The sequence below is a fragment of the Macaca mulatta genome, chromosome 12, assembly GCF_049350105.2.
Source record: "Macaca mulatta isolate MMU2019108-1 chromosome 12, T2T-MMU8v2.0, whole genome shotgun sequence".
Taxonomy (NCBI): domain Eukaryota; kingdom Metazoa; phylum Chordata; class Mammalia; order Primates; family Cercopithecidae; genus Macaca; species Macaca mulatta.
Window position 1 is genome coordinate 79,122,437 of NC_133417.1, and position 24,444 is coordinate 79,146,880.

The 24,444-nt window shown below is 38.3% G+C and overlaps 1 protein-coding gene and 1 pseudogene across 2 annotated transcripts in view; one reads left to right on the forward strand and one right to left on the reverse strand.

Moving 5' to 3' along the window:
* The window catches only part of OLA1 (Obg like ATPase 1), a 171,089-nt gene that overhangs the window by 141,523 nt on the left and 5,122 nt on the right, over positions 1–24,444 (reverse strand). For both annotated transcript variants that reach the window (XM_015110359.3, NM_001266628.2), the window contains 2 exon segments: positions 10,626–10,769; positions 4,933–5,060 (listed from right to left, as the gene is read on the reverse strand). Coding sequence is in view for 1 of the 2 variants with exons in the window: in NM_001266628.2 (NP_001253557.1) it covers positions 4,933–5,060; positions 10,626–10,769 (272 nt within the window). In the remaining variant the exon portion in view is untranslated.
* On the forward strand, positions 1,175–1,656 carry LOC697431 (small ribosomal subunit protein uS8 pseudogene; annotated as a pseudogene).

Genomic DNA, 24,444 nt, shown 5'->3' on the forward strand with positions numbered 1-24,444 from the left:
TTCATTATTTCTACTATCTGGCATGTCCTCATTAGTACACTTTGCAAACAACAAAACTACTGAAAATAAAACTTTAGCGAGAACTCTAAATGACTAATGGGGGTAGCGATCAGAAATACCTTTACATTAGGCAGCAAACCCCAGTGGGAGCGTATGTTATTTGGGGGTAAACAAACTAAGTCATGTGTATAGATTCTTTTAATCTTTTTTATGTTTTTAGACAGGGGATCTTGCTCTGTCATCCAGGCTGGAGTGCAGTGGTGCAATCACAAGTCATTGCAGCCTCCAACTCTTGAGCTCAAGTGATCCTCCCGCCTCAGTCTCGCAAGTAACTGGAACTACAAGGCACAGGCCACCAAGACCAGCGAATTTTTTTTTTTTTTTTTTTTTTTTTTTTTTGCAGCGATGTGGTCTCCCTATGCTTCCCAGGCCAGTCTTGAACTCCTAAGCTCAAGTGATCTGCGTAGGTCTCCCAAAGTGCTAGGATTACAGGCATGAGCCACCACACCTGGGCAAATACATTTTATGTGTGAAAGAAGCTTTATACATTACTGGCCGGGCACGGTGGCTCATGACTGTAATCCCAGCACTTTGGCAGGCCAAGGTGGAGGACTGCTGGAGTCCAGGAGTTCAAGACTAGCCCGGATAACACAGCAAGACCCTGACTCTTTAAAAAAAAAAAAAAAGTATTCTACATTGTTTATGCTCAAACATTATCTAGGGAAATCATTATCAGTATCTTGGAAATATAGTTTTATACAAAATGAAAATTCAAACTATTGGCAACTTACTCCATTTTTACTTCCCTTCTTTTCCTTTTTTTTTTTTTTTTTTTTTTTTTGAGATGGGTCTCACTCTGCCACCCAGGTTAGAGTGCAGTGGCACGACGCTGGCTCACTACAACTTCCGCCTCACAAGCTCAAGCAGACCTCCCAATCCAGCCTCGGGTAGCTGAGACCACAGGCACGCGCCACCATACCCAGCTAATTTTTTGTATTTTTGGTAGACAGGAGTCGCACCATGTTGTCCAGACTGGTCTCGAACTCAAGCAATCTGCCCACCCCAGTCTCCCAAAATGCTGGTGTTACAGGCATGAGCCACCGTGCTCAGCCCATTTTGATTGGTTAAAACATTAAAAGTGCAATTCGAACTCCCTGCGCTCTCCCCTCCCGTTCCCATTCTGCCATCTTTCCGCGCCGCCACAATGGTGCGCATGAATGTCCTGGCTGATGCTCTCAAGAGCATCAACAATGTAGAAAGCAGAGACAAACGCCAGGTGCTTATTAGGCCATGCTCCAAAGTCATCGTCCGGTTTCTCAGTGTGATGATGAAGTATGGTTACATTGGCGAATTTGAAATCATTGATGATCACAGAGCTGGGAAAATTGTTGTGAACCTCACAGGCCGGCTAAACAAGTGTGGAGTGATCAGCCCCAGATTTGAGTGCAACTCAAAGATCTATAAAATTGGCAGAATAATCTGCTTCCATCCCGCCAGTTTCGTTTCATTGTACTGACAACCTCAGCTGGCATCATGCACCATGAAGAAGCAAGACGAAAACACACAGGAGGGAAAATCCTGGGATTCTTTTTCTAGGGATGTAATACATATATTTACAAATAAAATGCCTCATGGAAAAAAAAAGTGCAACTCAACTGAATACTGTGATTGCAAAATAAGCTGCTGGAACAATTTCATCTGCCGCCATCCCCACCTTAATTGTCCATTTAAAATCCTTTATATTTAGGCCAGGCACAGCGGCTCACACCTGTAATCTCAGCACTTTGGGAGGCCAAGGTGGACATATCACTTGAGGTGAGGAGTTCAGGACCAGCCTGGCCAACATGGTGAAATCCCGTCTCTACTAAAAATACAAAAAGTAGCCTGGCATGGTGGTGTGCCCCTGTAATCCCAGCTATTGGATGGGCTGAGGCAGGAGAATTGCTTGAACCTTGGAGGTGGAGGTTTCAGTGAGCCGAGATGATGCCACTGCACTCCAGCCTGGAGGACAGAGCAAGACTCTGTCTCAAATAAATAAATAAATAAAATTCTTTATATTTAAGCCATTTCAGATGGATATCTTTAATATGGTGAACTTAATGACATCCCTAACTATATACCTGGGCTCTTTTCCACCGCTCCTACTCCTCATCATTCATTCTATCCACCATGGCAGTTCTTAAGGCAGCAGGCTCCTTTCCACCATAGGGCCTTGAAACAAACCATTTACTCTGAATAATTAATCTTTCCTTTCCTCCTTTTGCCAGCTTCGCTCCCATTCAGCTTTTACCTCTCAGCATAACTGTCACCTCCTCAAGGTAACACTGCATACTCACATACATATTCCTTTCTCCTTGTACACAACTGGAAAGACATCTAATATTTATGTGACCATTTTATTCAATGTCTATATCCTCCACTGGATAAGCTCACGAGAAAAACGGTCATGTCTGTTTTTACTCACCAATACATCCCTCAGCACCTACTACACTTATAAGAGTCAAATGGGTCAAATGAATAAGATAGAGTGATCTAAAGATTTAAAGCCAAAGCAAATCCATCAAGATGAGTATTTGCATTTTAAACAAGTATATGTGTTTGAAACAATGTATATATTTTACATATTTCTAATAACCCAGGGAAATTAACAAGGTGAGGGAAAAGTTAATTTTTAAAAATTAATCAAATTAATGGAGATAAACATGACATTAATAAATTAAAATTCAGTGATAAACTAAAACTTCTCATTAACAATTTTTTCTGTTCCCGAACTTTCGGATGTTCTAATAGAAAAAAGCTGAAAAGTACTCTAAACACTAACATATATCTGACAGTTGAAATTAAAGAATTATCAATTTTCATAGCCTCAAAGTAATCCCTAATCTTTCTAATCTCTACAAGTCTTTTTTTCTGACTATAAATCTAAGGATTTTTTTTTGTTCTGATTATAAATGTACCATTCAGTGTTCTATGTACTATACAATAATATATACACTGTATTTCATCAATTCTAAGATGCATATTTTGACACTTTCACATTCTGAGATCAATCACTCTAAAAGAGCATAGTATCTAGTTTAATTGGATTTTCTTTCCTTCCTGAATGATAGTATATTTGGCCTGACTTAAATACAGTATAGTATGTATGCTCCTCACCAAATTCATTTTCCCCCCAAGGGTTAGAAAAACACATCAAATGAATATTATGTAAGAAACAACAAAACCAGAGACATTTTTACTACCAACAACATCAGGACCTTACCATCATCCTAAATTGCTCCGGCTTGGATAATTTTAAGTCAAATATCCCTCCCTAACCACATGACACCCTTACACTCAACCTACCTGTTATAAACCCTTATCAGGGAATCAGATCCATAAGCCTTCCATTTTTCAGTCCTCTCCTATTTTCACTCCCACTCTGTATTTTAAGTTCTTTTCTACCCATCAACTCACTCTCTCATACCCAAATCTTCAGTTCTCTTGCCCTGATCCTTCTGTCACGTGTGTTCTATCAATTCTAGTTTCTGACAGACACCTATCAGGATGTCTCAACGACAAAATTTTTTAAATTGCCCCAAACTGAACTCATCATCATCTCTCTCAATACTTGCTGCTTTTTCTGTGTTTAATGTCTCAATGAACAGTATCACAATTCATTCAACTGACCTACTCCAGAAATCCAGGAGTCACAGTTCACTCCAGCTTCTCTTTGAAATCCTCACATCAGTCACCAAAACCAGAAGAAAACCAGTCAGGAAAACAGAGGTTCTGCCAATATACAGGCTTTAGTTAAAACTTTTCTACAAGACTGGATCACTTCCCCATCACAGCCTCATTCTTTGTCTAGACTTCCCAGAGGTCTCACCATACCTTTACGCAAATTTAAACTACCTAGATCAATGCTTCTCAAATTGTTTGTCATGGGGTTTTGTAAAATACAATACAAATGAATTATCAGGTTGGTACAAAAGTAACTGCAGTTTTGGGCATTACATTGGCAAAACTGCAATTACTTTTGCATCAACCTAATACTAGGCAAACAAATCTTTTTTCTAGACAGCTTATGCAAACCACAGAGGTAAATGGTGTTTTATAAAAGGCACACCAAAAGTACCAGCACAATTTTATTATTACTTTATTCAAATGACCAAAAAATTAGTCAAATTGCTATATTTTCTAAAAGCTCACTTTCAATTACTCTAGTTATCTAGTTGAGGACCAGTAACAAAGGCACTTAACCAGACCACAGCTGGCCCTCTCACCTCTAGCTTGTATTTTCTGTTTCTATTAATTTGCTCATTGTAATACTATTAACACAAAGTGCAGCCTTGACCTAAGCCTTAACCTAAACTCTATTTTGTCAGAAAACTACTATGTGATTGGCTCACTTTTACAGTCGGTCAACAGAGCCCAAACTAAGCCACAGTTCTGTTTTTTCTCTTTGCTTTATATTCCTGTCTCCATAAGGACTAGCTGATCTATAGTTTCTCTTTAATCTTTTCATCTCTAATAGATAACCCAGAAGCCTTTCTCTCTTGTTAAATAATCAGAATCCCCTTCTCTAACAATTCTGCCTTCTTAACACACAGAAAAGCAATAAAAGTTCCACAATTTAAGACAATTTCAAAATGCCTTTACAATGAACAAAGTTCCATATAGAAACACTTCTTGATTGCTCTAATCCAGAACAGGGAATAAAGTTCAATTCGAATATAATCTCAACGCAGCATATACTTGCTATGGAATAAGCCCTCAGATACAGAGATGATACTAAGTAACATTAAAGTCACAGATTTACAGACAAACCCAAGATTCATCTGGTAAAGCAAAGCAATCTTCCATTAGTCTTTTCTAGTTTTATTTGAGCACTAATGGAAAGAAAACACTGATCTGAATGAAATCAATGATTAAATAAACAACTGTACTTACGTGTTAGATGAAAGATGCCATCACAGGCACTAATATGAGATAAAAAAGCATTTCCCAGGCCCTGCCCATTGTGAGCTCCTTTCACAAGGCCAGCAATATCCACTACATTTAGAAAGGCAGGAATTTTGCTGAAAAACAAAACATGGCTTTATTATAAAACAGTACTAAGAACTTATCTATTAACCAAATGAATTCCCCAAACATTTTACATAAATTCTTTCCTTTCTAGAACAATGGAACAATAATGATTTGATAAATGAATATCCACCCCCTCAAAAAAAATTAGAAATGGCCTTGTAATACATTAGGACTTTCTTACCTAGGATAATGAGGGAGAAAACTAAAACAGTATAAATGTATTTATCATGTTTCTGAAATTAAAACACTTATCATTAAATTTACTGTAACGTTCTATTGGCACATGCACACACACTCAAAAGCGGTGAAGAATGTTTAGAGTATGCCGAGGTAATCATCATAAAATGAGCCAACTAACTTTGTGCCAGACACTAAATTAAGTATTTTACACGTATTATCTCACTTCAAAGTTCAAATTAACTCTGTAAGATGGGTGCTATTTATTAAGCCCACTTTACAGATAAGGAAATTATGCCTTAGAGGAGTTACGAAATCTATTGTATTGAGGATCATTCAGCCAGTAGTGACAAAACTGGGATTCAAACACAGGCTGTCTGGGTTTGCATTTGATCACCCACATGTTATATAGACAAAAAAAAAAAAATGTGTGTAATGCTGAGAACCAGTTATCAGCATAGTAATAACCTAGTTGTTGATAACAGCAACCAAATTAGGCTATATACAAAATAACCCTTGCTTTGCTAAACAAAGGCACATTTAACACAAGTCTGCCATGTCAAAATGGAGATTTAAGTATATCAATACATAAAAGCAACTTTTAATGTTATATGACAAAGGCATATATAATGTAATTTTGTATCCTTTGTCAATTTTCGAGAGCATGCATTTTGCAGAATGTCAATTTCACTACCTGATAAAATACAACATAAAAGTTCCACAAAAGACTTCCCTATTATTGGCATGGAAAATGAGTCCTTTCAAAATAATTATTCTATAAACAAATATTACAGATTGAAATTACTTGATTATTGTTACCACCAAATCCACTAAAACCACATAAATTTGGTTAGTTTTTTTGTTGTTGGACACAGTGACTGCCTCCCCAGCATCCACTGCCCCCTCTCTTGGTACCTATACTGATTTTCATTTCGATAGCCATTCCTCTCCAGCATAGCCCAGAGCTTTGGAGAAGTTTGCTCTACCCCTAACTCTAGAAGTGAGGCATGTAGCTCCGGCCTTCACTAAGCAGTTTAATCTCATTCCTAGGCAAAGTAAAAAAATTCTAGGACCTTCACCTTGCCCTAATCGCCTCAAAGAACTTAAAAAGCCAAGCATGGTGGCATACATCTGTAGTCCCAAGTATCTGGGAGGCTGAGTCAGGAGGGAGGATGGCTTGAGCCCAAGAGTTCAAGTCCAGCCTGGGCAACATGGTGAGACGCCACCTCTTAAAAAACAAAAAAAAGACATGAAAAGACTTAAGAAGAGGTTTACTGGAGGGGGTGTAGGAGGCTGTTAAATAGAAGCTCATCAGTCTTCTGGGAGAACTTTTAGAAGCAATCCCGTTTCACTCTGAACATGGATGAGAAAGTATACAGATCTATCCTGTGACCACAAGGGGAAGACAACCTTATGATCAAGTTGATAAAGTAAACTGAAGACAGGAAAGAAGCCAGGCCTTTGATGATATCACTGAGCTAAACACTGTGCTACCTGTTACTAACTCAATAAATCAGCTCTGTAAGTCACTCTGTTAAGGGCAACTAAATTCATCCTAAATGATATTTCTAACAACTAAAAGCACCCATATGATAAATATGAAGTTGACATAGTTTGGATGTTGTGTCACCTCCAAAACTTATGTTGAAATGTGATGCCCAATGGTGGAGGTGGGGCCTGGTGGGAGTTGTGTGGGTCACAGGGGTGGATCCCTCATGAATGGCTTGGTGCCCTCCCCATAGTAATGAGTGAGTTCTCGCTCTGTTAGTTCACTGGAGAGCAGATTGTTTAAAAGGGTCTGGTACCTCTCTCCACTCTCTCTTGCTCCCCCTGTCTCCATGTGACACACCTACTACCCTTTTCATCTTCTGGTCATGAGTTAAAGCTTCCTTGTCTGGTGCAGTGGCTAACACCTATAATCTCAGCACTTTGGAAGGCCGATGCAGGTGGATCACCTGAGGTCGAGAGTTTGAGACCAGCCTGACCAACATGGAGAAACCGTGTCTCTACTAAAAATACAAAATTAGAAGGGCGTGGCAGCACACACCTGTAATCCCAGCTACTTGGGAGGTTCAGGCAGGAGAATTGCTTGAACCCGGGAGGTGGAGGTTGCAGTGAGCTGAGATCACGCCATTGCACTCCAGCCTCAGCAACAAGAGCGAAACTCCTTCTCAAAAAAAAAAAAAACAAAAAAAAAAAACACTTTCTGAGGCCTCGCCAGAAGCCAGATGCTGGTGCTATGCTTGTATGACCTGCACAACCACGAGCCAAGTAAACCCATTTTCTTTATAAATTACCCAGCCTCAGGTAACCCTTCACAGCAATACAAAATGGACTAATGCAGAAGTACAGTAAGTAGCATGCATATGGGTAGAATGGCATGAAATTTGAAGTGAGAAGCCTTGAGTTCTATTTCTGGTTGACATAACTATAAGTGTGACCATGAACAAATTATTTCATCTTTCTAGGCTTCAAGTTTCTTTTCATGAGAAAACTAGACAGGAAGATATTCAGCTCTGAGATTCTATTTTCTATTGAAAATGAGCTTCTCAATTCTGGTTTGTGATTTATGGCTAGGATAAGGTTTAAACTATAAATATAATATCTCAAAAAATTAAAACTTGAGATTTAAGTCAAGGAATTCTGATGTATTACACCAATGATTTCACGACTACTTGAACAAAATACTTCTAGAATGAAATACTACTTTAGAACTCTTGAGACTAAAATGATGTTTAAAATCTTTTTAATCGCTATACTGTAATGAACACAGACTACCAAAACCATTTATTAATGTTCTTCAATAGAAACAGGCTGGTGGGTCTGGGCACAACTTTGGGAGGCCAAGACAGGAGGATTACTTGAGCCCAGGAGTTCAAACCAGCCTAGGCAACATGGCAAGACCCCATCTCTACAAAAAATTTAAAAATTAGCCAGGCACAGTGGCATGTGCCTGTAGTCCCAGCTACTCAGGAGGCTGAGGTGAGAGAATCATTTGATTGTGCCCAGGAGTTGGAGGCTACAGTGAGGTATGATCACACCACTGCACTGCAGCCTGGACAACACAGCAAGATTCTGTCTTGAAAAAGAAAGAAAGAAAGAAAGAAAGAAAGAAAGAAAGAAAGAAAGAAAGAAAGAAAGAAAGAAAGAAAGAAAGAAAGAAAGAAAGAAAAGAAAAGAAAAGAAAAGAAAGGCCAGGCACAGTACCTCATGCCTGTAATCCCACCATTTTGGGAGGATGAGGCAGGAGGAATGCCTGAGGCCAACAGTTCAAGACCACCCTGGGGCAACATAGCAAGACCCCATCTCTATTTTAGAAAGGAAAGAAAGGAAAAAATGAGATAAAACAACTGAACAAACACATGATCCTGGTTTAGATGCAACAAAGCATATAATTGGAACAACTGAAAAAATCTAAATAAAGTCTATGAATTAGATGGTAATATGGGATCAGTGTTAATCTCGTAGTAAACTACCCTGATTTTGATGGTTTACTATGGTTGTGTGGGAGGATGTCTTTGTATTTAGTAAATACAAACTAAAGAACTGAAATATAATATGGCATTATGTCTGTAACTTACTCTCAAAGGTTCAAAGAATCTGGGTATGAAAGGGTATATAAGCACTTGTGTACTTTGGCAGCTTTTATATAAATTTAAAATCATTTAAAAATAAAAAGGTTTTAGAAAGGACACTGAAGTCAGCCTAAGGAGCCAATCTGAGAGATATAATTTGAGCATCAAATCAATGTTTGTGACAGATTAAAACCAATAAAATAACACTCATCTGAATAAATACATGAATGAACAGATGAAGAAAGCTTTTCCTTACAGTACAATATTAACAAATGAAGGAGGAATGATAGAATTACAAAATCACCATGTGAGAATATCCGTAGTAAAAATTAATTCATCAAAAAAATCAATGGATGCTACAACTAGTAAGTGAAAGTGAGAAAAGTGAATGAGTTCAGTATATACTTTGTAGTTAGAACTCACAAAATCGCTGATAGACTGGATACGGGCTGAGGGGAGAGAAGAATCAAAGATAAATGGTGGGCACTGATTTAAGCAACTGAGGAAATGACAGTGCTATTTATTGAGTTATGGCAGTCTTGAAGAAGAATTTGGTGCAAGAAGGTGAAATCAAGAGGTCATTTTGGACATGTCAAGTCTAAGGCACCTATTCAGACCTCCAATTGTCAATATCAAGGAGGCAGTCAGAGATAGAAGAAATCTGGAGTTCTGCAGAGTTCAGGACACGAGACAGAAACTTGGGATTTATCAGGACATTAAAAATAGTAAAAAGTTAAAAACAAACTAAATTATCAATAATAAGCAAATGGTAAACTGTGCTATATTCATATAATATAGCAATAAATATAAGTATTATATTAGAAATTATTACTTAAGTCTGTATTGCTTAATCCAGAAAGATATTAATAATATCCCAAGTAAAACAAGTATTCTATTTCTGTAAGGAAGTGTGCACACAGTCAGGAAATTATGGAAGGATATATCCCCAAAGTATTTACAACTGTTTTATCAAGGTAGAGGAAGTAGAGGTGGTTTTCACTCCTCTCATTATACATTTCCCTAATGTCTGAACTTCCGACAATGAACTTAAACTATCTCATCTTTTCCTAATAAAAGTTTTACTTATTTTTTAATTGAAGATATAATACACGCTTATTGTAAAAAAATTCAAACATAGAGGAATATAAGAATAAAGTAAAAATCACGTAAAAATTCCACTACCCAGAGACAATCATCAGCCTATGTTCATACATTTTTTATGCATATAAGCAAACACATATAGTTTTACATGAATGAGATCACATAATACAGACTAATTACTCCCTCTATTTCATACTCCCCAGAAAAAAAAATTGCAATGTTAACAACTGGGTATACCCTTCTACACCCTTCTCCATACTCTGCATTACTTTTTTTCTTTTTGAGACGGAGTCTTGCTCTGTTGCCCAGGCTGAAGTGCAATGGCGTAACTCGGCTCACTGCAACCTCCACCTCCTGGGTTCAAGCAATTCTCCTGCCTCAGCCTTCCGAGTAGCTGGGATTACAGGCGCCTGCCACCCCGCCTGGCTAATTTTTTGTATTTTTAGTAGAGAGTAGTGTGTTAGCCAGGCTGGTCTCAAACTCCTGACCTCATGATCTGCCCTCCTGGGCCTCCCAAAGTGCTGAGATTATAGGCGTGAGCCACCAGGCCCAGCCCTCTGCATTACTTTTATACTCATCCAAAACAATAATGCTACATTAATTTTAAAAGAAAAATTCTTCCATATGACTTTAAACGTATCACATACATATCTGCCCAGTCTACACAAAGCCACCAAATAAATAGCATAAAATATCTCTTACCTTGCTGGTTTGTGGTATTGGCAAAGAAAGTCAAACCTTTCATCTGGCACAGGTACTCTGCTCTCATTAGGATCAATAGTGCAGAATGGGAAGTTTTCTGCTGAAGCCTGACTATTGGTTAATACATTGAAGAAAGTAGATTTCCTAAAACGAACAAAAGCAATTTCAATCAATTCTTAGGTTAACACCAAGAAAACTTTATCTCACTCTAATTTCAATGCTCAAATAAGATCCATGAGGAATATAAAACCAATCTACAAAGAGAGGGAAAAAGGAACAACACATTTTTTACTAACAGAAGTCAATGAAATTTACAACAGTATAGCGGCAGCTCATGACATAATTAGGTTATGTCCCTATCACAGTCTATTTGAAACTTGAAAAGCATGTTCTCAAAGAATCTTTGTTGTGAGTTTCATGTCATACTACAAAATCTATTTTTTTCCATAATATACCTGATCGTACCAGCATCACTTCATCTATACCTAACATAACCTTCTCTAGCATGAAATGTACAAGGCATGTCTCTAGTCAAGTCAATGACTCTCCAAAAACTCTGAATTGGGAAAGAGATGCTAAATGTCTAGTATCTGATAGGAAATGGGAGGTTGTTACTCAGAACTGCCTTCTAATCATTAGTATACAAGGATTACTGGTAAGTCTAGAATTGTGAATTATGAAAATCAAAATGTTAATTTTATTCAAGGCATGACTTAAATCAAGAAAATATAATATCTATTAATATGAAATAAACTAGTCACTACTTTTCCAATCATTTGACTGCCATCAAGTAAGCAGAGCTCAGAGAAAGCCCACTCATGTTAACATCAGCCATGTTTTTTAAAAAATGTGATAATACTTTATCATTCATGTCTTAAAAATATGAAAAAAGAAATAAAATTTTAAAAATAAAAATAAAATATGAGAATATGGTACCAAATATCATATAAAATAAGAGAATATGGTGTCATATATCATATAGAGTAAAATCTAAAACAAAATTTTAAACTCTCACTGGCCATCTTTTAAGAATGCTAGGTAATTAATTCTTTGAAGACTGTTAAAGTAGTTACCATGTCTTACCTATACAAATTGTGCTTTCAAAATAACCAGTAGTTATGAAAAGAAAATTATTTTATAGACATATTCCAGCCAATAAATGAGGAAAGAATAAAAACTTAGAAGAGCATCATTCTGCAACCCCAACAAATTAATGGATCTTGGTAATAATTTCCAATGACAGTTAGTGTTGCAAAAAGAGGAGAAAAAAATAGTACCTCCCGAAAGAAGTATATACATCATCTGTCATCTTAATCTGACCAACACTTTACATGTTACTGCTAATTTACAGGAAATATAGAGGACAGAAGAATATATTAAATGATACCACAGAGATAAAATCAATAAAATCCAGACTCTGGCAAATTTTATAAGCCTAAAAACCAGATTTCTTCAACAGGTCATCTGGGGGCTGGAATTAAGTGGGAAACTTCTTCTGGATGAGATGTAAAAGTTAACAGCAGACTAACAATCCCACCCAGAACTAGAAAAACCATCTAAAATGCAGGATACAGAAGTCATCCGTTTGAAGGGTCTGGGATTCTGAAAATGAAAACAAAAAATTTGGAAGGAGACACTTGACCTCCACAGCCACTTTTACCCTGGGGACCTGTGCCCATTCTGGGCAAAAGAAGGATGCAAGGATCCAGACTTTATACCCATAGAAAGCTGATGCTGATGGAGAAAGAAGCCAGCAAAACATTTGGAGGAGACTTGGAGAACCTCAGGCACACCACCAGTTTTCCCGCTGGGGATATTTTCCTCCAGGGAAAACTACAAAAGCCTACTCCAGTCACTGGTAACACAGACTGGCCCACTCTCCATACCTTCTTCCCCTCACCACGAAAAAATTTAAAATAAAGAGTGATAGTTAAGTTGCCAGGACAGTCCAGGAATCCTTATTTATCTAAAATGTAATGAAAATATTGTATAACTACAATGGAAATATTACAGAATAATGTTGTAATAAAAGTATGTGAGACAAAATTTAAATACAGTAATTTAAACATTTATAGGACACTTGGGCCTAACATTATGAAGACAAAATGCTATTGCATTTTTGTATAGTGTAGTTTAAAAACCGCTCATTGCTATTACCACAGTCAATTGCAATTCTGAAAAGGCCATAGGTTGTTTACAGAAGTTTTTTCAAATGTATGGCTATTACTATTTATATTTTATATTGTCTACCTGGACAAAATAAGAAAATAAGATATGTTTTGTGATTGTTTAAAAAAATGTATCCCCTAAAGCATATTATATGGTAAAACATAGCAAAAGAAAATTCCTTAGGCAGAAAAAATTCTTACATGCATTCAAACTAAACTTAGAAGACAAACGTCCATTTTCACAGACTGTCTCATTTTAGATGAATTTTAAATTTCATGAAACCCAAGTCATCTGTAGCTTCTAACAACTTTGTAGGTATAAAAAAGTAAAAAGAAATAAGGAAGAAGGAAAAAGAAATTTCTAAGGATCATTACTATAGGCTTCAGTGTCAACATAAGACATTTTGATCTATTCAAATCTATTAAGAAAAGCCTTGCGAAAGCAAAGAATCTGAAAGTTTTGGCCTATGCCTGAAGTATTAAAGCCCATATGCTTTTTGTAAAATGAGAACTTTTTAAACACACACACACACACACACACACACACACACACACACACTTAGATCCCTTGAGGTTAATATTAAAGCTTAAAAGTAGGAGAAAGATTCAAAGTTGTAGGAATTTCTCTCATGCAAGAATGGGTTTACATAACTTATTTCAGCAATGATAGTATTAAAAAAAAAAAAAAAAAAAAACAGTGACTAGACTAAGTGTATGCCCCCTAGACTTAGGACCTAAATACTTTATTTTGGAAATTACTATTTTAATCTATTAAGTAAACCTGACAGAATAGATGTTTTATGTAAAACTTTACACAAAATTGCAGCATGTAATGGGAAGTAGGGATACCAGTGCAAATTCCCACAGCATTCTGAATTAACCATGTATATATAATATCCATTCAAAACATGGGAAAAGAATTAGAAAGTCCTTGCAAAATGTTTTCAATTTAGATATAACTAAACTGTTAAAAGCATCTATCTGATAGATACACAAATACATAAGATGACAGAAATAAATAATAATCCATGTATACATGGGTGAGTATAATTACATATTTTCTAACTCCATCAGAGGTCTAAAAATAGCAACACTTCAGCAGCAATGATCACACCTAGAGAAATGTCTATTCTCAACAGATTATTTCTCCAAAGAAGAGACACAAATGGCTAAAAAAATATGAAAAGATGCTCAACCACTAATCACTAGAAAAATGCAAATCAAAACCACAATGAGATATAACCTTACAATTATTAGGATGGCTACTATCAAAAAAAAAATAACAAGTGTTGGCAAGAGTACAGAGAAATTAGAACTCTGTGCACTGCTGGTAGGAATGTAAAGTGGTACAGACACTGTGGAAAACAGTTTGAGGTTCCTCTAAAAGGTAAAAATAGAATTACCATATGATTCAGCAATCTCACTTCTGGGTATATATCCAGAAGAGTTGAAAGCAGGATCTCAAAGAGATATTTGCAAACCCATATTCATTGATGCATTTTTCATAATAGCCAAGAGGTAGAGCCAAATGTCCATAAACAGATGAATGGATAAAGAAAATGTTATCTACATATGATAGAATATTACTCAGCCCTTAAAAAGAAGGAAATCCTGTCACATGCTACAACGTGAATAAACTTTAAGGACACTATGCTGAGTAAAGTAAGCCAGTCGCAAAAGTACAAACACTTTATGATTCTACTTATATTCATATACTCATATATTCTACTTATATGAGATATCTAGAGTAGTCAAAATCATGGAAACAGAAAGTAGAATGGTGGTTTCCAGGGGCTGGGGGGAAAGAAAAATGGGAAGTTGTTCAATGGGTACAGAGTTTCAGATATGCAAGATGAAAAAGTTCTAGAGATCTGTTATACAACAATGATTATAGTTAACACAATTGAACTGCACATTTAAAAACGATGAAGATGGTAAATTGTATAATATATCACATTTTTTATTTTGCGACAGAATCTCACTCTGTCACCCGGCTGGAATGCAGTGCCACAATCTTGGCTTACTGCAACCTCCATCTCCTGGGTTCAAGAGATTCTCATGCCTCAGCCTCCAGAGTAGCTGGGACTACAGGTGCATGACACCATGGCCAGCTAATTTTTTGTACTTTTAGAAGAGACAGGGTTTTGCCATGTTGGCCAGGTTGGTCTTAAACTCCTGAACTCAAGTGATCCTCCTGCCTCAGCCTCCCAAAGTGCTAGGATTACAGGCGTGAGCCACTGCACATGGCCATATATTATATGTTTATTATCATAATTTCTTTAAAAAGTATCAAACTCAAATGGATAAATATTATATAAAATACCTAACCAGTACTCTTCAAAAATAAATCTTTAAAGGTCATGAAAAATAAAACATTCAGAAACTGTCAAAGATTGGAGGAGACAGGAGACATGAAGACTAAAACGCAACATGGTATTCAAAGACAAAGGACATCAGTGGGAATACTGGTGAAATCCAAATAAAGTCTGAGGTTTAGTTAATAGTAAAAAAGCAAATACAGTTAACCCTTGAACAACACTGGTTTGAAATGTATGTTCAAAGTGCATGTGTTCACAGATTATTTTCAATAAAATGTACAATGAGTGTGCCTGCCCCTCCTTCCTCTCCTTCCACTTCCTCTCTATCTTCTGCCTCTGCCACCTGAGACAGAAAGACCAAACCCTCCACCTCCTTCTCCTCCTCAACCCACTCAACATGAAGACAACAAAGACCTTTATGATGATTCACTTCCACTGAGTGAATAGTAGCTACATTTTCTCTTCCTTATGATTTTCTTAATAACATTATTTTCTCTAGCTTAGTTTATTGTAAGAATACGGTATAGAATAATATGCAAAATATAGCTTAATCAACTGTTTATGTTATTGGTAAGGCTTCCCAGTCAATAGTAGGTTATTAGTTAAGTTTTGGAGGAATCAAAAATTACACACAAATCTTTGACTGGGCCAGGGGTCAGTGCTCCTAATTCAAGGGTCAACTGTAATTTCTTTTTTAACTTTCTTATTTTTTGGAGATAGGGTCTCACTTTATTGCCCAGGCTGGAGTGCAGTGGCATAAATATGGCTCACTGCAGCCTCGACCTCCCAGGATCAAGAGATCCTCCCGCTTCAGCCTCTTAAGTAGCTGGGACTACACGTGCATACCACCACCCCTGGCTAATATCTGTATTTTTTGCAGAGACAGGGTTTCACCCTGTTGCACGGGTTGATCTTGGTCTCCTAAACTGAAGCAATCCGCCAACTTCAGCCTCTTAAAGTGCTGGGATTATGGGTGTGAGCCACCATGCCCAGCCCTCAACTGTACCTTAAGGAGCAAAAAAAAAAAAAAAAAAAAAATTATTTGAAATTATGTGGTGATACAGCAATACAGACTAGAATTCTGAAAAAGAAACTCATTTAAAATTTTAAAATTAGGCGGGGCATGGTAGCTCAAGCCTGTAATCCCAGCACTTTGGGAGGCAGAGGTGGGCAGATCACTTGAGGTCAGGAGTTTGAGACCAACCTGGTCAGTATGATGAAAGCCCATCTCTACTAAAAATACAAAAATTAGCCAGGCATGGTGGCGCATGCCTGTAATCGCAGCTACCTGGGAGGCTGAGGCAGGAGAATTGCTTGAACCCAGGAGGCGGAGGTTGCAGGGAGTGGAGATCGCACCACTGCACTCCAGCCTGGGCAACAGAGCGAGACTTTGTCTTGGAGGAAAAAAAAATTAAAACTTAAAACCCATTAATCTACGAAGTACCTCTAAGGCACACAATCACTGCTGAATACTAGGAAAGAATGAGTAGAAAAACAGATCTGTTATTCAAAAAGATCATTCAGAACATATTAAAAAGAGAAAGTAAATAATTCCCAAATCATAAATTTCTATGAAAGAACAGGCATTCTGGAATGTTGACAAGTAGACAATAAGATTTAAATTCATTTAAAGGCCGGGCGTGGTGGCTCACGCCTGTAATCCCAGCACTTTGGGAGGCCGAGGTGGGCGGATCACAAGGTCAGGAGATCGAGACCATGGTGAAACCCCGTCTCTACTAAAAATAGAAAAAATGAGCCGGGCGCAGGGGCGGGCGCCTGTAGTCCCAGCTACTCGGGAGGCTGAGGCAGGAGAATGGCGTGAACCCGGGAGGCGGAGCTTGCAGTGAGCCGAGATTGCGCCACTGCACTCCAGCCTGGGCGACAGAGCGAGACTCCGTCTCAAAAATAAATAAATAAATAAATAAATAAATAAATAAATTCATTTAAAATGGTATTGGGGAGTTTTGCTTCCCCTCTGCTACAAGAACTGCCCTCCTGCTATAAAGAGCTAGAAAACCAGATGAAATCTATGAAATAACAGTTTTCACACAAAGGACAATATGCATCACAGGACTGTGTTCCCTGAGAGAAAAATAACAAATAAACTAAGCTCTGCGACTGGTCCAGCTTACTGCCTACTGATGCTTTCAAAGTCACCATTCCAAGAGGGGAAACCAACAGAACCCAGCAGTCACACCAAGTTGAAGAGACTAAGATGAGAGTTAGGAGGCCAAGGCAGCTAGAATTTATGGGAGAGTATACTAGAAAGGTGGGAGCTGCACAGAGAAAGCACTCTGAAGAGCTGCAGAGGGTCCCCTCAAGAACACAGCTAAGTAATGATTTGCGCATGAGTAAATTCAATCGCTACAAGTCCAGGGAAAGGATCACCCAAACAGACTAGGATGAACAATTCTCAGGGCTCACACAGAGATTGGAACAGTTCACATTCCTATGAGCCAGACTGGAGAGATCCTGTAATACAAGGGAATTTGGATAGAGTCCTCAAAAGGGTCACGTCTTAGTACTAGGGATTAAGTAGCACCAGAGCACAAAATCGTATTAATCCATCATAAGAAGCCTCAAAACAATTAATCTGATACATAATTAACTAAATGCCATACCGAGGTCAAATACTCTTTAAAGGAAAACAACAATATTTAGCATTTAACATAAAATCCACACTGTATGGAAACCATTAAAAATTATAAGACATGCAAAAAAGCAGAAAAATATACACCAAAATCAGGATAAAAGTCAGTAAATATAAACATACTCAGTTTGAGAGATGAAGTAGAATAAAAGGACCTTAAAATAAATGTTACAAATCTTTTAAAATTTTTCTTAAGGAAAAACTTTGCAGATTGGACACTGCAAAGAAAAGACCTTGAAGACAGCAATAAAAGTATCCAAATGAAGCACAAGAGAGAAAAAGACCGGAGAAGGAAATAACCAGAGCTTCTGCAGGATACTATCTAGGGAAGAACATGCATTTACAGTCAGGCATCGCTTAATGGTGGAGATACATTCTGAGAAATGGGTCCTTAGGCAATTTCATCATTGTGTGAACATTATAGAGTATATTTACACAAACCTAGATGGTACAGCCTACTACACACCTGGGCTATATGGTATAGCCTATTGCTTCTAGGCTAAACCTGTACAGCATGTTACTGTACTGAACACTGGAGACAAATGTAACACAATGGCAGGTATTGTATATCTAAACGTAGAAAAGGTACAGTGAAAATACAGTATAAAAGTGATACAGGATGCTTACCATGAGCGGAGCTTGCAGGCCTGGAAGGTGCTCTGGGTGAGTCAATGAGTGATGGTGAGTGAATGTGAGGGCCTAGAACATTACTGTACGCTACTGTAGACTTTATGAACACTGTACATTCAGGATACACTAAAATTATTTTTTGGTATTTTTCTTCAATAACTTAGCCTTAGCTTACCATTACTTTCTACTTTATAAACTTTAATTTTAACTTATTGACTCTTTTGTAATAACACTTAGCTTAAAATACAAATTACTGTATAGCTGTACAAAAATATTTTTCTTTATATCCTTATTCCATATGCTTTTTTATATCTTTCAAATGTGTGCTTTTTTTAAACTTTTTTGTTAAAAACCAAGACATAAACATATACATTAACCTAGGCCTACACAGAGTCAGATCATCAATATCACTGTCTTCCACCTACACATTTTGTCCCACAGGAAGGTTTTTAGGGGCAATAACACACGTGGAGCTGTCATCTCCTTTGATAATAATGCCTCCTTTTGGAATACCTCCTGAAGGAACTGCCTAAGGCTGTTTTACAGTTACTTCATTTTTTGTAAGTAGAAAGAGTACACTCTAAAGTAACAATAAAAATTACAGTATAGGCTGGGCATGGAGGCTCATGCCTGTAATCCCAGCACAAAGAGGCTGAGGCAAAAAGATCACTTGAAGCCAGGAGTTCAAGACCAGCCTAGGCAACACAAGAAGTCCCCATTTAACATAAAATCCACATGTATATATTTTTTTAATTACCCAGGTGGGACGGGGTGTGCATGTAGTCCCAGCTATACTCAGGTGGCTGAGGCAGGAGGATTGCTTGAGCCCAGGAGCTCTAGGCTACAGTAAGCTATGGTTAGGCCACTGCACTCCAGCCTGGGCAACAGAGCAAGACTCTGTCTCAAAAAACAGACAAACAAAAATTAACTATAGTAAGTACATAAGCCAGTAACACAGTCGTTTATTATCAAGTATTATACACTGTACATAATTGTATATGCTATACTTTTATATGACTGGCAGCACAGGCTTGTTTACACTAGCATCATTGCAAATGTGAGTAATGCCTTGCACTACAATATCACCAGGTAGTAGAAAATTTTCACCTCCATTATAATCTTATGGGACCTCCATCATATATGCAGTCAGTCATTGACCAACATCATTATGCAGCACTTGTCTGTAATAGGCATCCCAGAAAGAGAATAAAGTAGAAGATTATCTTCAAAGTGCTAGAAGAATAACTGTTAACCTAGAATTCTACCCAGTGAAAATATCTTTCAAAATGAAGAAGTCATAAGCACATGAAAAGATGTCAATATTCTTAGCCATCAAGAAAACACCAATTAGCCAGGCCCAGTGGCTCATGCCTGTAATCCCAGCACTTTGGGAGGCTGAGGCAGGTGGATCACCTGAGGTCAGGAGTTTGAGACCAGTCTGGTCAACATGGTGAAACCCTGGCTCTACTAAAAATACAAAAATTACCCGGTGGTGGTACACGCCTATAATCCCAGTTACTCAGGAGGCTGAGACAGGAGAATCACTTGAACCCGGGAGGTGGAGGCTGCAGTGAGCCAAGACTGTGCCACAGAACTCCAGCCTGGGCAACAGAGTGAGACTCTGTCAAAAAACAAAAAACAAAAACAAAAAAAAAACAGAAAAAACAATCAAAAACTTCACAACTTGGCTATAATCAAAAAGATAACAACAAGTGTTGACAAGGATGTGGAATATTGGAACCCATATACAATGCTTGTGCGCATATAAAATGGTGCAGCCACTTTGGAAAACAGTTTGGCAGTCCTCAATAGTTAAATACACAGTCACATATGACCCAGAAATTCTACTCCTAAATATATACCTAAGAGAAATAAAATCATATTTCTAAATAAAAATTTATGTATCCTAAGGCTGAAGCAGACAGAGTACAAATAACATATTGTACTGAAATATAAAATATGTTGTATATAACTGAAATGTACTGTGGTGTCAGAAAGTAGAAAGCACTCAAAAAATAAAGAGGACGTGTCAAAAGGAATATAAGTGAACATAAAGGCTCCTAATCACCAAAATAACAACAGTAATGGATTATAACCCAAAGAATAAGAATCTATACTGATATACATAAATTATAATCAAATACATGAATAAATGGGAAACTCTTTTGTACAATAGGGTTTTACACAATAGAATTTCCATTGTTCCTTCTATAAATTGTTCCTTCTAAATGTAGAAGACATAAGGGATATTTTTTAATCACCATTTGGCAAACACCACCATAATAACTGTTTCAGTAAGAATCAATAATAGATGCCAAAATTAGGGGGCAAAAGCATTGGAAACAATATATGTACATAATTTCAAAGGACCTCCTACAAGATGCTTATTAATTGCAATGGGAAAAATAATAGCCCTTTCAGTGAAGAAATCTGTCAGACAGCAACGAGCAATCAAAGTTAACATCACCAAAAATGGATAAATCAACATCATGTGCTTTCTAATACACTGTATTGAAAAGCATATGTCACTCCTATGTTCAAAAGTACATAATTTGAAATTAATCATGAGGAAACATCAGACAAACCCCAAATGAGGGCTATACACAATAACTGGCCAGTACTCTTCAAAAGTGTCAAGGACATCAAATACAAAAAGAGACTGAGAATGTGTTCCAGGTTAAAGGAAACTAAGGAAACATCGTACTATAGTTATCAAGATTTTAACACTTAGGGGATGCGAGCAGAAGATAAATCGGAATTTTTAAAACTATTTTTGCAACTGTGAGATTTTTTTAAGCATGAAATTATTTCAAAAGAAATTTTTGTTCCATATATTGTCCAGGCTAGAGTGTAGTGGCTATTCAGAGATCTCACTACCCATCAGGACAGGAGTTTTCATCTGCTCTGTTTCTGACCTGGACCAGTTCAGGTATATGCAGCCTAGAGAATAATTTTCCTCCTGTGAGTTCCTTTGAGCAATCAAGAATGGAGCGTCTAAAAAACAAGTGAGCTAAGAATCAACTAGGAAGACTTCTAGGAACACATAGGCATCACGTATTTTGTATTAGGAAAAATAGTGGACTGCAGTGGATTGAAGATGGCCACACAGTTTTTGTCACTACTCCCATCAAGAGGTGGAGTCTATTTCCCCTCTCCCCAAGTCTCTGGGCTGGTGTCATGACTTGCCCTGACCAAAAGATTTCTGTGTAAGTGTGCTATGCCACTGCCACACTTCCATTCTCTCAAGAGCCAGACACCAGGATATAAGGAAGCTTGGTCTAGAGACCATTTAGAAAGAGAACAAGGCCAAATATAAGAGAAGTGCCCCAGACTTCCAGCCAACCCTGCTAAGGTCCCAGATCTGTTAAAATGGCCATCTTGGATCTTCCAGTCTCAACTAGCCACAGGCTGAATGCAGTCACATGAGGGATCCCAATGAGACTGGCAGAAGACCTATGTAACTCACTACATTCCGGACCAATAAAAATTGTTACTATTTTAAACCATCAACTTTTGGAATGGTTTGCTACACAATAATAGGTAACTAAACAATGGTGATAATTCTGTTGTGATTTTTTTGCTTTTTTTTTTTTTTAGCATTTTCTATAACCTTTTCCTTCAGCAATAGTAAATGGCTTTTACAGATGCTGTGACTGGTCTGTAGAAAAATGGGAGAAGGCAGTTTGCAGGGACACCAAAATGCATTCCCAGAAGATCAGCTAAGCAAGACAGTTACTCTCCTGGGGCAGTTTGTGAGTGTTTGAACAGAGTATACTAGTTGTCCATAATATCCATTTCCCCTTCTTTCAGCGTCATCTTTTTTTTTTTTTTTTTTTTTTAAGACAGAGTCACGCTCTGTGGCCCAGGTTGGAGTGCAGTGGTGCAATCTTGGCTTACTGCAACCTCTGCCTCCCAGGTTCAAGCCATTCTCCTGCCTCAACCTCCCGAGTAGCTGGGATTACAGGTGTGTGCCACCACACCCAGCTAATGTTTGTATTTTTAGTAGACATGGAGTTTCACCATGTTGGCCAGCCTGGTCTCAAACTCCTGACCTCAAGTGATCTGCTTGCCTCGGCCTCCCAAAGTGCTGGTATTACAGGCGTGAGCCACTGCGCCCAGCCAAGAATAACAGAATTTTTAACTGAACATGTGGCTGTCAAAATAAAGACTACATTTCCTTGCCTTCCTCACAACTAAATTCTTGTGACTAAATTCTGGACAAAGGGATGTTGGCAGAAGTGTGGTATGGCAGTTTACAGGAAAAAGGCTGCTAGTCAAGTTTGGCCCCTTGACCCTTCGGATAACCAGCCGCCTGGAATTCACACCTTAGACCAGCAGCTGCCCACCTTTTTGGCACCAGGGACTGGACCATGAATTGGCTGATGGAAGCCAATTTTTCCATGGACCAAGGGTGTGGGAGATGGTTTCAGGATGAAACTGCCCCATTTCAGATCACCAGGCTTTAGTTCGTTCTCATAAGGAGCGTGCAACCTAGATCCCTTGCATGTGCGGTTCACAACACGGTCCACGCTCCTCTGAGAATCTAATGCTGCTGCTGACCTGACCGGAGGTGGAGCTAAGGTGGGAACGCTCACTCGCCTGCCGCCCACCTCCTGCCATGCGGCCTGATTCCTCACACGCCACAGATCAGTACCAGTCCCCAGCATGAGGTTCAGGGACCCTAGCCCTAGACCATGAGAATGACACCACACCCTAGGGATTGCCAAGTTGTGAAGTGAAAGGACCATGGGTTGCTGAGGACTTCATAAAGCAGGTCCACTATACCAATCTATGACTGTAAAAGGTACATTTTTTACATGAAAAAAAACCAACTGGTTACCTGGGGTTTTCTGATGCTCTTAATTGAATCTAATCCCATCTGATACAGTGCATAGCAACAAGAAGAGCTATCCCTCACAGAAATAAAGAAGTTTGGAATACTGTACCTTCTTGTACCAAATTGTACCAATTGTACCAAAATGTACCTTCCCCCCAGTATTCTCTACTCCTCACAACAACAATAATACATTAGTCCAACAGGAGCTCATTTATAAAGGGTCACTCGGGTAAGAAAAAGCAGTACAGAACTATAAACCAAATCTCCACATTCTTTCTACATCATTAAAAGAGGACATTAAAACATGTCTCCTTGCCGGGCACCGTGGCTCACACCTGTAATTCCAGCAGGCGTGAGCCAACACGCCAGGCAAGGAGACATGTTTTTTTGTTTTCTTTTCAGACTGAGTCTTGCTCTGTCGCCCAGGCTAGAGTGCAGTAGTGCAATCTCAGCTCACTGCAACCTCCGCCTCCCGGGTTCAAGCAATTCTCCTGCCTCAGCCTCCTAAGTAGCTGGGATTACAGGCACTTGCCACCACACCCAGCTAATTTTTGTATTTTTAGTAGAGATGGGGTTTCACCATGTTGGTCAGGCTGGTCTCGAACTCCTGACCTCATGATCCACCTGCCTCAGCCTCCCAAAGTGCTGGGATTACAGGTGTGAGCCACCGCGCCCAGCTGGAGACATGTTTTAACGTGAGACATGTTTTTGGAGGCTGAGGCGGGCAGATCGCTTGAGCTCAGGAGTTTGAAACCAGCCTGAAGGCAGCATGGTGAAACCCCATCTACAAAAAATACGAAAATTAACCAGGCATGGTGTTTTTTTGTGCCTGCAGTTCCAGCTATTCAGGAGGCTAAGATGAGAGGACTGCTTGAGCCGGGGAGGTTGAGGCTGCAGTGAGCCATGATCATGCCACTGCACTCCAGCCTGGACAAGAGAATGAAATCTTGTTCAAAAAACAAAAACTAAAACATGTCTCTTTATCACTAAATCTACACCCAGCCGTCAAAGAGGAAATATGTATCCCATTAACAAATAATTACTAAATATCTACTATGTTCCTAACACCATGTCCCATTAACAAACAATTACTAAATATCTACTATGTTCCTAATACCAGTCTAGGCACTAGAAATATACCAATAAGCAAGAACAAGACAATCCGTACCTTCACAGAACTTAAATTGTAATGGAGGGGAATGTCAAACCACTTATT